This window comes from Triturus cristatus, chromosome 1_1 (genome assembly GCF_964204655.1).
Source record: "Triturus cristatus chromosome 1_1, aTriCri1.1, whole genome shotgun sequence".
Lineage (NCBI taxonomy): Eukaryota > Metazoa > Chordata > Amphibia > Caudata > Salamandridae > Triturus > Triturus cristatus.
The window spans coordinates 435,013,824-435,026,794 of NC_140579.1; the positions used below are offsets into that span (position 1 = coordinate 435,013,824).

General features: G+C 41.6%; 1 protein-coding gene across 4 annotated transcripts in view; it reads left to right on the plus strand.

Moving 5' to 3' along the window:
- Positions 1–12,971, plus strand: part of TANC2 (tetratricopeptide repeat, ankyrin repeat and coiled-coil containing 2) — a 2,520,149-nt gene that overhangs the window by 2,247,214 nt on the left and 259,964 nt on the right. For all 4 annotated transcript variants that reach the window (XM_085640812.1, XM_085640825.1, XM_085640816.1 and 1 more), the window contains 4 exons: positions 1,862–1,995; positions 2,115–2,238; positions 3,849–4,024; positions 8,266–8,398. In XM_085640812.1, the coding sequence (XP_085496938.1) occupies positions 1,862–1,995; positions 2,115–2,238; positions 3,849–4,024; positions 8,266–8,398 (567 nt within the window). The remainder of the gene's footprint in view (positions 1–1,861; positions 1,996–2,114; positions 2,239–3,848; positions 4,025–8,265; positions 8,399–12,971) is intronic.

Genomic DNA, 12,971 nt, shown 5'->3' on the forward strand with positions numbered 1-12,971 from the left:
CTTAAACGTAAAAAAATGAATCTTGTCAAAATTGACCAGAGTTGAACACTGTCCAGATTACCCAGCAGTTAGCTTTATTTTCCACCTTCTTATCTTATGCAGGGGGAAATGGTCACCGATGCAGGCTTGATAACAGGTAGTAACTCTTCTAATGTGCGATATAAACTGATGTTCTGTTGGTGCCTTACTCCTCCTGTGATGGGAACTGAATGACTTACCCTTACTGAAGATGGGTCCCTATCAACTCCCATAATGCCGCTCCTGAGAGATGTGCAGACTGATAAGCTTGCTCCGGCAAACATGTGGCTTGTAGGTGGTTTTATAGATTAGTAACACTTGCTTGAATACATATCATTGTGATATTTATGTTAAGGTCAGACATAACATATAATAACAAGTTTCCTTGCAACAATGGTGTAATAATGAAGGATGTCTCGTAGACAGGCCGCTTAGAACAAGACGTAGGTTTATTCATCAAGTTACAAAGGTCATATATAAGCTCATTAGATCTCTTGTAGAGCCCCACCAGGAGCAGCCTCCCTGCTGCTCAGCCCATCTCTACCAACTCCTCCAGTCCCACACACTCAACATTCTAAGTGACATCACTCATGGCTGAGCAGCAAGGGACAGAATAGTAATAAGGAAGATGCACACAACACAACAGGTTATAACACATCTCCCTTCCTTACGAAAACAAAGTATGAAGATACAAAAGCACAAAATCAAAATTCCATCGCTTATATAAACAGAAAATTCATTATGCAAGTAAATATACATCAAATCAGAAAATACCTGCAAGAAAAACACTAAAGCAAAAGAATAATGAACCCATCCCCCTCCCTAAGGAAACTAAATAGGTGGGTACCAACATAAGGGAAAACACCTCCCTTAAAATCCAAAACAGCGTAATAGAGGAACATAAACCTCCCTATGATACAAATCACAGAAATAGGGGAACAACGTCACCCTGTAGGGGAAAAACACCTCCCAAAGACTCTGAAATAGGGAAAATAAACCTCCCTATAATACAAATCACAGAAATAGGGGAACAACGTCACCCTATAGGGGAAAAACACTTCCCAAAAGACTCCGAAATAGGGAAAATAAACCTCCCTATGATACAAATCACAGAAATAGGGGAACAACGTCACCCTATAGGGGAAAAACACCTCCCAAAGACTCTGAAATAGGGAAAATAAACCTCCCTATAATACAAATCACAGAAATAGGGGAACAACGTCACCCTATAGGGGAAAAACACCTCCCAAAAGACTCCGAAATAGGGAAAATAAACCTCCCTATGATACAAATCCCAGAAATAGGGGAACAACGTCACCCTATAGGGGAAAAACACCTCCCAAAGACTCTGAAATAGGGAAAATAAACCTCCCTATGATACACCATAACGCAAATCACAGAAATAGGGGAATAACGTCCCTCGTCGCCAGTGTAATAATGAAGGATGTCTCGTAGACAGGCCGCTTAGAACAAGACGTAGGTTTATTCATCAAGTTACAAAGGTCATATATAAGCTCATTAGATCTCTTGTAGAGCCCCACCAGGAGCAGCCTCCCTGCTGCTCAGCCCATCTCTACCAACTGCCAACTCCTCCAGTCCCACACACTCAACATTCTAAGTGACATCACTCATGGCTGAGCAGCAAGGGACAGAATAGTAATAAGGAAGATGCACACAACACAACAGGTTATAACACATGGGCACCAAAGTTAGTCAAGCACTGTTCTTTTATTGCCCATGCATATGTTCTTAATTGCATCCTACTTTTCTCTTCTTTTGTTATATTTTCACTTTATTTTTACTTCATGTTCTTACTCCTTGTTTGTATCTCTTTTCTTTCCAGCTTTATCAGCTGCAGCAGGGCGGGGGAAGTTGGAGGTATGCCGACTACTTTTGGAGCAAGGGGCCGCCGTTGCCCAGCCAAACCGTCGTGGCGTAGTTCCTCTGTTCAGCGCAGTTCGTCAAGGTCACTGGAAGGTGAGGAGATTGACATTTGCCTCTTCTCTGCATCTTTTTTCAGACTTAGTAAAATACACTTCCTTCATAAGAACTAAGATGTAAGTTACATGTGTACTCTCTTTTTTGTACCTATGTAGATTGTAGACCTATTACTCACACATGGTGCAGATGTGAACATGGCAGACAAGCCGGGTCGAACTCCACTAATGATGGCAGCGTCTGAAGGACATCTCGGCACAGTTGAATTTTTGCTGGCACAAGGTTCGTTCTTCCTGAGAAAGTTATTATTTTGTATGTTAGAGAGCAGTAGTTTTCAATAATTGTTATTATAGTGTGATTTCCTTCCTGTCTTAAATAAGTCATAGAAAATGGGGAGACCTGAACTTGTCTTAAGAACGTTTTTCAGGTCAGCAGAGCCAAATGCTGAGTAATAACCTTGAGTCCTTAGACTGCATTCGTTGAAGAGAAAGAACGACCCGTGGCCCCTTCTTTTGTTGCAGGAAGCAAGTCATAAAAAAGTAATCTAGACTGATATTACAAAAGGTGTTGAACACTGATGTGATATGCCTATGGCTTTTTGTACTCTAGATCTGGCACATTTTTCAGTTAAATGTGGGGTCTGCTGTGTTTTGGTGGAACGATCTACAGTGCCTCAGTCTTATCCAGTAACTAACTGTTGATTATCCTTCTTTATAAGGGAAGAATGAACTTATAATAGATGGCCTGGGAAAAACTGGGCTCTATCGTAGCCTGTTTTTGAGGCATCTGCAAAAGCTTGAATTGTGGTGAAAATGGTAGCTTATGCATTGAAAGGGGCATTTTGTTCATGTGTTTGTGGTGATGAAATGAGTGCATAGGTACCTGGACCGTGGTCTGCAAGCAGCAATTCTCTTGTAGGTTCTTCAGTTTTACAATGCTCACAGTTAGCTGTTTTTTGGAAAAGAGTTGCAGTTACTCTGACCTCCCAAGAAGTATGCATAATGTTTGTGATATTGGAGGGTACAGGGATGAAGCCAGTATTATTTTGAGGATTTATAAGAGAGCCTTTGGGAGTTTGCAAGAGAGGTCTGTCTAGAACAGGCCAGATTGAACATATTCTCTTCAAACTGAGCGATCTGTGTCCGAGGCACCAGCCACTTTACAGCTCTATCCAGCAGCTCTTCTAATTCATTTTGGCTGAGGCCACAACGTTATCTAACTGGTAAAATCATATATTTTGTTTAAAATCTTCATCAGCTTTGTAGCAGTAATATATCTTGAGTTGGAAGCCAGCCTAGTAAGCCCCAAAGATTTGAGGAGCGATATTACAAACTGAGTACAGGCCCCGGTTTTGGCCTGTCCGCAGATATATAATGAGGGCTTAATACTCAGACTCCCATTTCCTAATGGGGTTAGTGCAAGTGCTTCAGATAGCACAGAACGGAAACACAGAGAGGCAGGAAACTGTTTATGTTGCAGGTGACCCCTCAATTGGTCCCTTTAAAAAAACACAGAAGGGCACTACAAACATGCCCACCACTCCGTGTAATTGTCATTTGTTATATTAATATGCAACAGTAAAAATCATTTATTCATCGATGGTGGTTGAAGGTAAACTGCAGAATTATGCATACTGTGCTGTTAATTTGAGCACAAGAGTATGGTTTGCAGGTGTTACTTTCTGTTCAGTCCTTGCTAAAAGAATATGTTTTGTTGACAATTGCTGAAGTTTTTTTATGCCAGGTGGAAAGGTATATCACTACAGTCTCACACGGTCCTTTGGACATGATGGTGGGGAGTCCAGGCATGTCTTTGGTGTGAGTTTCCTTTACAAACACTGTGCATTCGTCTCTAAAGTGTTCACATTTGATTGCCATGGTTCATTTTTACAGGTGCCTCAATTGCCCTCATTGATAAAGAAGGGCTGACTGCTTTAAGTTGGGCCTGTCTGAAAGGCCATCTGTCTGTTGTGCGCTCGCTGGTGAAGAATGGGGCTGCAACGGACCATGCTGACAAGAATGGGCGCACCCCCCTGGACCTTGCGGCCTTCTACGGTGATGCTGAGGTGGTGAGTGTTTTCACAGGTTATCTTAACAATATTTAAAAAGATTGAGAGCCTGTTTGAGGAGTTAGTTCTTTTGGAATGATCAATGAATGATTAATGGAATTATAATGTTTGGGATGATTAATGTTGAATTGAATCTTTTGTATGCGACTCATTGCAGTTCTCATCACCTTGGGTGTTCAAGTCAAGTGCAAATGTAATGTTCAGTTACTAAAAACCATTACAATAGAAATCACATAAGGTATCTTAAACATGGATTAAAAATCTGATATATTGAAGAACCAAAATCTAAATACCTATTTTAAAATTAAGATTTGAATCATCAACTAAGTCAGAAAATGTACTCCTAATCTTTATAAAAATACTAATACAAATGATTCTCATCTATGGCAGCCCTAATGATGTTAATCCCTATGTGTCCTTTTAACATAAATAACATTTATCCTGTGATTTAGGTGTGCCCCGGTAACAAAAATATAATATTACTATGCCGTACATTCATATGGCCCAGGTGTAACCCAGCCTTGTGTGTTCATATAATACATCAAGGCACAGTGTAGATGATTTTATGAATTAAACAAGGTACAGCGACATTCTAAAAACTGAAAAAGTGAATTAGTGACTTAGGGCCTGATTTAGAGTTCGGCGGGGCGGGTTTTTCTGTCAAAAACATGATGGGTGTCCCGTCCGCTGTATTACAGGTGCATTCGATATAATGGAATTGTAATACAGCGGACAGAATATCTGTAACATTTATAACGGAGTAATCCGGTCGCCGAACTCTAAATCAGGATCTTAGATTGAAGGCGTTCAATTGACAGTGGACACAAAGAGAAATCTCCAATTACCTCATCCCACAGCAAGCACAAGGTTCTCTGTATGCCACGTTTAATATAAATATGGATTGCATTAGTGTATTGCCGTCCTTTATACAGAAAAGCATAAAAAACACCTAACAGTAAAACTTTGTGATCAACAAGCACCATGCATTTTCCTTTTAGCCTATGTGGACTGATAGCAGGTTTAAGGCCAAAATGAGCACAGAGCTTTTTGCTGATCTAGGAATATGTTCTACTCAAATTATTATAACCACTATCCTATGGCTATTGAATGAAGAGGTACTCTTTGACCTATAATAAGTATGTTGTTTTCCCTCCCATCCATTTTGTCTGTCTCACCTACACCATGTGCAGTTCCCTATTGCTTTAAATCTAGATTTGTACTTTATGAATGAACATGCATGCATATGTGGACACAATGGCATACTAAAGGATAAGTCCTTTAAGGCAGACTGGACTATGAAAACGCACTCTATGCCGGCATCAACAAGTTCCTACTCCGCAAACTCTAGACAATACAGAACACCGCCGCCAGACTCGTCCTCGGCTTCCCACGCCACGAATACATCAGCAAACACCTACGAAGACTCCACTGGATCCCCTGGAGAAAAGAATCACCTTCGAAATCCCCACCCACGCCTACAAATGCCTACACAACAACAGACCCAAATACCTCAACGACAGAATCAACTTTCACGTACCCAAAAGAAACCTCCGATCCTCCAACCTCGCACTGGCCGAAACCCCACGCATCCACAGAGCCAGAGCAGGCGGAAGTTCCTTCTCTCACATCGCAGCCAAAACCTGGAACGAGCTACCGGCAGACATCAGACGCACCCCCTCCCTGAACACCTTCAGGAAGACTGATCTGTTAGCTCTTCGGCTAACAGATCAGTGGACCACACCCCCAGAGCCTTGAGACCCTCACGGGGGAGTAGCGCGCTATCTGATATAGACATCTAGCCGCAGATTCCTAAACTTAGAATTATCCCCAGGCGTAACGACTCGTGGGGGGCGCACGTCCGGAGAGATCCAGGAACTAGTGCCCCCGACAACAGAAGGAAGGAAGGGAGGTTGAGGAACTTGGCAACATGTGCTGGGACTTACCAGGAAGGGGCGAGCGACACACGTGGGAACCAGACGGCGACCGATGCCGCAGACGGAACCCACTGCCACCGTGACCTGCCGCCGAAGACGAGTCCGGGGGCCATGACGACTCCGACCGGGACAGGTGAGCCGAAAGTAGCTTCATCCGGCGCTCCTGCCAGGACTTCTGCCTGAGTTGTTGGCAGGCGTCGCAATCCGTCGACTCGTGTTGTTCGCCCAGACACCACATGCAGATAAGGAGTGGGTCCGTCGCGGACATTTGCCGCGAACCGGAGTCACACGTTTTAAAGTCCGAAGGCATCGCACACTGCTCCAGACATGAAGTGTCAAAGGGGCCTGAAAACAGGCCAGAGGAACCGCTTACTCCGGATCCGCGTTGCACGTGGAAAAAAAGGAAACTGACGTCAGCGCGCCGGGAGGGACTTATATGACCTTGCTGACGTCACGTCCGTTGACGAAGTCAGGGCAGGGTCGCATGGCGCCGTCCCCCGGCGCACAGAGGTGCTGCTGCAAAAGATTTTCCGGATCCAGTCTGACGCCTGGGGATAATTCTAAGTTAAGGAATCTGCGGCTAGACAACGTCTCTACCAGATACATCGTTACCGAAGGTAAGTAACTCGTACTACAATGCCCCTGATTGATTGATTAAGGAGAGTGATCTAGTTGAGGACATTGGGGCTGGGATCAAATCATTCTTTATAATAAAGAGGTTACCCCCTAGACCATGGATCCAATAATATTCTTCTTGAAAAAAACAATAACTTGTTTCTCCAGACTTCAATGACTTAACTTGGTCTAATTTAGACATTTCAATGGTGTACACTTAAAATTAGATTGCGCCAATAGCATTAATCATAACATTTATATTAGAATGAATAAATAAGTTGGTATATATACACGGCATCATGTTTCGTATATCATTCATTTTTTTGTGATAAACAAAACAAACATTGTACATATACTATTTCATACACCCTCAAAAAGGGGTTACATTTATGACCACATTAATTTGAAACAGACATGTACAAACCAAAATACAATTCGTCACATTGATCATTAAACTTATAAAGGAGTTGATAATAAAACATAGACAGAATTGTCTAGTGTCCAACACTGTCATATTACTGGGTCAGATCTCACTTTTCACCCTCTTATCTGCAGTCTAAACTGGTACTGCTTGGCCCTATTTTAAAAGGGGGTCAGAGCTTATTCTGCACATGGAATCATGAATTCCATCATTGATAGTACACACATATATGCACAAATGTATACATTAAGTAAAATAGAACATGTACAATGTTTGTTTCATCACAAAAAATGAATGAAATACGAAACATGATACCTTGTATTTTCCCACTTATTTATTTATTCTAATATCAATGTTATGATTAATGCTATTGGCGCAGTCTCATTTTATGTGTATACCAATGTAGACATTTCTAATTTTGAACAAGTCAAGTCATTGACGTTTGGAGAAACAAGTTATTGTGTTTTTTCAAGCAGAACATTATTAGATCGATGTGCTTGGGGGTAACCTCTTTATGATAAAATACTAAAGGATAAGTCACTAAAGCTTTGGAAGTGCTCAAACGGTTGTGATGTGAAATAAGTCAGTATCTGCTGAAATTGTAGTTACTAGAGTAAGACACCTTCACCTTGGAAGAGGCTCAACCGTCCACTTTGTACACAGCTAAACCTTCCTTTAGATAATTCAAAAGATTTATCGGTGTGGTGATATTCCTCCTAGAAAATGAACTCCGAACAACTTGCACTTACGGTGAGATGGTTGTCTCTTTTTACTTAAGTAGAAGTGAAGGTTTTGATGCATCACCCGAGAAAACTTGATGTCAATATTTCGTCACTTCATTATGACATTGTTGTAGTTCTATACTGATGTAAATTGCTTCTCGAATAACTGATAAGGTCAGCTGCTCCTTGTGAGGGAGCATTGTTTTAGGAATGTTAATCCTTCCTTGATGATGCTGTAGAAAAGATAATTCCCACACCAATCTAAATACTTCCCAGTGCACGTGCAGTGTTTTTATTATTAGGGTTTGGTCTCCGGCTCTTTGAAAAAAAAATCAAATCATATTTGCTCTCTCGAACTCTCAGAATGATACCCTCTGCATAATAGTGTGTTTAGAGTGTAATAGCATTTGGCATACGTAATGTGGTTGAATATATATTTTGTGGTGTAGTCCTTTGCTGTTTTGTTTACCACTCTTTGCACATCTAAAGCATTTCACTAAATAACTACATGCATTGCTGGATTGAACCCCCTTGTTTTTTTCTTCTTAGGTCCAGTTTCTGGTGGACCATGGAGCAATGATTGAGCATGTGGACTATAGTGGCATGCGGCCTCTCGACAGGGCTGTGGGATGTCGCAATACGTCTGTTGTAGTCACTCTTCTAAAGAAAGGAGCAAAGATAGGTAGGATGGTGGTGGAAGCTTATGTTTTTAAACAGATAAAAAAAATTCTCCAACCCAAATTATCCCTTCTGTGATCAACATCTCACTCTGTAAACAAGACCATTGTGTTGCTTCTCTGTGGTTACTTTTTTCTTTCATATCATCTCTGAGGCCTTTGCTTTGTGGATTGCCAAATGAATTTGAATCCAAAGCTCGTACTTGTTCATTGGATTATTTTCTGTGCTCTTGTGTGGTGAATCTGTGTTGTGATTGTTTTTCAATTTCCCCATCCTGCAATAATTGCGTCTTTCTCTAATAAGGAATAGTTTCAAGGGTGTGTTTACCTCAAATCTTCGGTTTATGAGGAGATTTCATTGAGATCTTTATCAGACTACATCGATCCCTTGAGAGAATATATAAAGTTCAATAAACACAATTCTTATTTACTTTAGAGATCTGACTTCCTATCCTTCTTAGACTACAGATGCAAACATTATACTAGAGCTTATTACTTTGTTGGCTTTACACGTGTAGTATTTCTGTTCCTATTTCCTATATCTATATATAGAGATAGATATATTCCACAACCCCGGACCAAACATTTGGTCAAATCATGCCTGGCGTTAAAGATTCACATAGGCTGCATATAACTTGAGCACCTTTCTGGGTTATTTTCGCTTTCAGGCATTTTTTTATTTTTTTTATTTCAAATCGTTTTTATTGAAATAACAATGACAATACAATAACTCTTCCGTACAATAAGGTTCGAGTCAGTCAATGTCAAACAATACAAAGAACAAAAAATAATAACAACAACAAATAATAAATAATATAAAATAAATCAACTCCTGCTTGCAGTATCAATATACAGGTACATATACATATATATATACAATGCTCAATGTGTGGATGCGGCGCCTCTGGGCTCAAGAGGGAAATCACAGCTGTACACTCAAACCACCCCGATCAAAGGGACCAATCAGCAATATAATATCTCAAGGTGGCTCATAATGAAAGGAGGATGCGTCCAAAGATTTCCACAGCTTACTATTGGAAGGACTCCAAGTAGAAGTTTGTAGAGCCGGGTTATTAGAACCTCTCAGGAAAGATAACCACTCCTGCCAGATTTTGAAGCTCACCTCACTTGCATTTTTCCATTTGCAAAGAACCACTTTACATGCCATTGTTAGCATTAAGTCCAAAAGCTGACGATCTTGAACAGTTGCTACCTGTGGGTCCAGCTCCCCTAAAATGACATATACAAAGTCCTGTACCGGCCTTATCTTGAATACGTGATAAATGCAGTCAAATATTTTCCCCCAGTAATCCCCTAACAAAGGACAGTTAAATAGCATGTGTGCAAGATCCCCAGAGCCTGATTGACAGTTCCAACACGTAGGAGACTCCCTTAATTTATATTTGAAAAGCTTATCCGGCGTCCAGCATGCCCTGTTGAGTAGCATGTATTTCATTTGGAATAGGATTGGCGAGACTTTGTGTGTAAGAGCCATCTTATGGATCACATCCCAGTCAAAAGTTACGCCTGTTAGATTTGGCTCAGCCTCCCATTTTAATTCCACCATTTTGTGTTTTGTCGTGGGTAAAGGCAATAATAGTTTATACACCTTCGAAACGAAGTGGCCCGCGTACATAAGACGTGGGAGATGAATTATTAGCCATGGTATATATGGAGAGAAATTACGAGCGGTTAGCATCGCTTTGATTTTTAAGAAATCATAAAAATCCATCGGGGTCAGATCGTACCTCTGTTGCAAGGTCGAGAACGGTAGTGGAGTCCTATCATCATACAGGTCCTTCACCAAGTTAATGCCCTTCTTAGACCAAGACTCCCAGAATAGTCTACTGCAATTATATTTGAGATGGGAATTTCTCCACAAGGACATAAACGATGACCTAGCGAATGTCAACTTTGTTTTATGTGTTTGGTCGAGTCTGAGCAAAGCCCGTCTAGTATTTAGCATGATATATTTGGAGTGTGGTAGATGTGATAGGTCCATAGTGAGAAGGGCTTCCAGAGGCGCGTGATCTACTAGCGACTCCTCAATATTAACCCATAGCGGTGTATAAGCTGGGGATTTTATCAACCACTGAGCACCCTGTTTGCAAAGATACGCTGTCTGATAGTTCCTGAACGAGGGGAGACCCAGGCCGCCTTTATCTTTTGCTAATTGCAGCTTCTTCAGTGAAACTCTGGCTTTCTTGCCCTGCCACAGAAAACTACCAAACAGCTGATCCACCCTGGTAATAAAATTATTCGAGAACCTCATAGGGAGCATGCTGGCCAGATAGTTTACCAACGGAGTTGACATCATTTTGAGCGTCTCCGCTCTACCCCACCAGGAGAGAAACTTTGGAGACCAACCCTCTAGCAATGTAGATATCTTTTTAAGGGTCAATTCTTCATTTACTCTCAGCGTGGAGATCAAATCTTTCTCAAAGTCTAGCCCTAGATATTTAAAGCACCGAGGCTGCCATGTAAGACCGGAGTCTCCAAGGATCCTTTTATCCCCAACACTGTTCAGTAGTTTGACCTCCGTTTTGTCTTTATTGAGTTTATACCCAGAGACTCTGGAAAATTCCTCAATATCAGTCATGAGTGCAGGTATGGCCTCATCCGCTCTTTCTGACATAATAAGCACATCATCTGCATATGCCGTTAATTTAACAGTGCAGTCTCCAAACGGTATACCAGCTATCTTGGGGTCATTCCTTATATGATATAGGAACGGCTCAATTGCCAACAAGAATAATGAAGGAGACAGGGGGCATCCCTGTCGCGTGCCCTGCTTTAGACTAAAGGAGGAGGAAAAAGATCCACCCGCCCTAACTCTTGCCGAAGGACAGCAATATAGGGACATTACCAGTCTTGTGAATGATTCCCCTAAATTGAATTTACATAGGACTGCTTTAAGGAAGCACCAATCAACCTTATCAAATGCTTTTTCAGCATCTAGTGTTATTGCTGCCGTGGGCGTACCTAGGAGTTTCGCTTTTTCTAAGACATGTGCCAAAATCCTTGTATTGTCACTGGACAACCGGTTTTTAAGGAAGCCTGCTTGAGATGGGTGGATCAACTGGGGAAGGACCCTCTGGAGACGAGCGGAAAGTATCATAGCCAAAAGCTTGCAATCTATGTTAATCAATGAAATTGGCCTATAATTTTTCGGTAGCGACGGATCTTTCCCATCCTTAGGAAGTACAGCAATTATTGCCTCTGCCAGTGTACCTCTGACCTCGCCAGATCTATGTATGTCTTGAAATAGATGTAAGAGTGGTGCGACTAAAAGGGAGGGAAAGGTTTTATAAAATTTTGCCGTAAAGCCATCAGGGCCTGGTGCTTTCCCTATCTTTAGTTTTTTAATTGCAGTCTCTATCTCTAGGGCAGTAATTGGACCATTTAGACTGACCTGGTCCTCAGCAGAAAGCTGTGGAAGATCGCACTCGTCTAAGTACTCCTTAATCCTGGATTCCTCCACCGCCCTATTCTTTGCATAAAGGTCTTCGTAGAATACTCTGAACACCTCTGTTATTTTATCTGGGTCTGAATTCGAGGATCCTGATGCATCTTTAATGACACTAATAGAATTCTTCTGAACCTTGAACTTCAAGTACGAGGCTAGGCACTTGCCTGCCTTATTAGACTCTCAGAGCTTAAACCTCTTACCCTTATCAAGCCAGACTCCCGCTCTCTCGCTAACTATTTTATTATATTCATATTTCTTATTTGCCAACGCAGAAAGAGACAAAGCATCCGTATCCTTTAAGTGTCTAATCTCTAGGTGCATAATTTCGGTTTCCAAGGCCTCCAACTTCGCACTATGGTTTTTGTTCATTGCTGACCTGATTTTGATACACACTCCCCTTATGGTACTTTTCAAGGCATCCCACCTAATAAGATCGGACGTGTCCCCCTCTTTATTAATCTGCAGGTAAGAAGAGATCGCATCATGTATTGTGGACCGGTGCTTGTCACTATTGAGGATTTCATCATTCAGACGCCAAGACGTCTGACGCGAGGAGGGTTTAACATTAGCAATTGATAAGGAAATGCAAGAGTGGTCAGACATTACACGAGGTTCTATGGTAGTAGACTCTATTCTAGGGACGCCGTTCTGTGTTATGAGGATATAATCAATTCGGGAATACGAGTCATGTGGCGAGGAGTAAAAAGTATAATCTCTCCCAGTGGGATTTTGGAGCCTCCATGTATCCACCAAGTGGAAGCGTTGACACAATTTGAGAAGGGCTTTGTGATTTATTTGATTTGAAGGGACAGCGTGAGTCTCTATCTAAAATCGCATCCATTGGAAGATTGAAATCCCCAGCTAAGACGTGCACCGCGTTATCCGGGATAGTTTCAAGGTGCTTATTCACATCGTTCCAAAAATTCAGTTCGCTAGTATTAGGAGCATATATGTTCGTAACATAAAACTCTGTATTATCCCTACTCAGTTTGGCCGTGACCCACCGTCCGTCTACACTCGCTTCGGAGGACAAGATCTCTACCTTAGATTTCCTTGCAACAAGTATCAGAACACCATTCTTTTTGTTCACAGCCTCAGCGCCCACAACC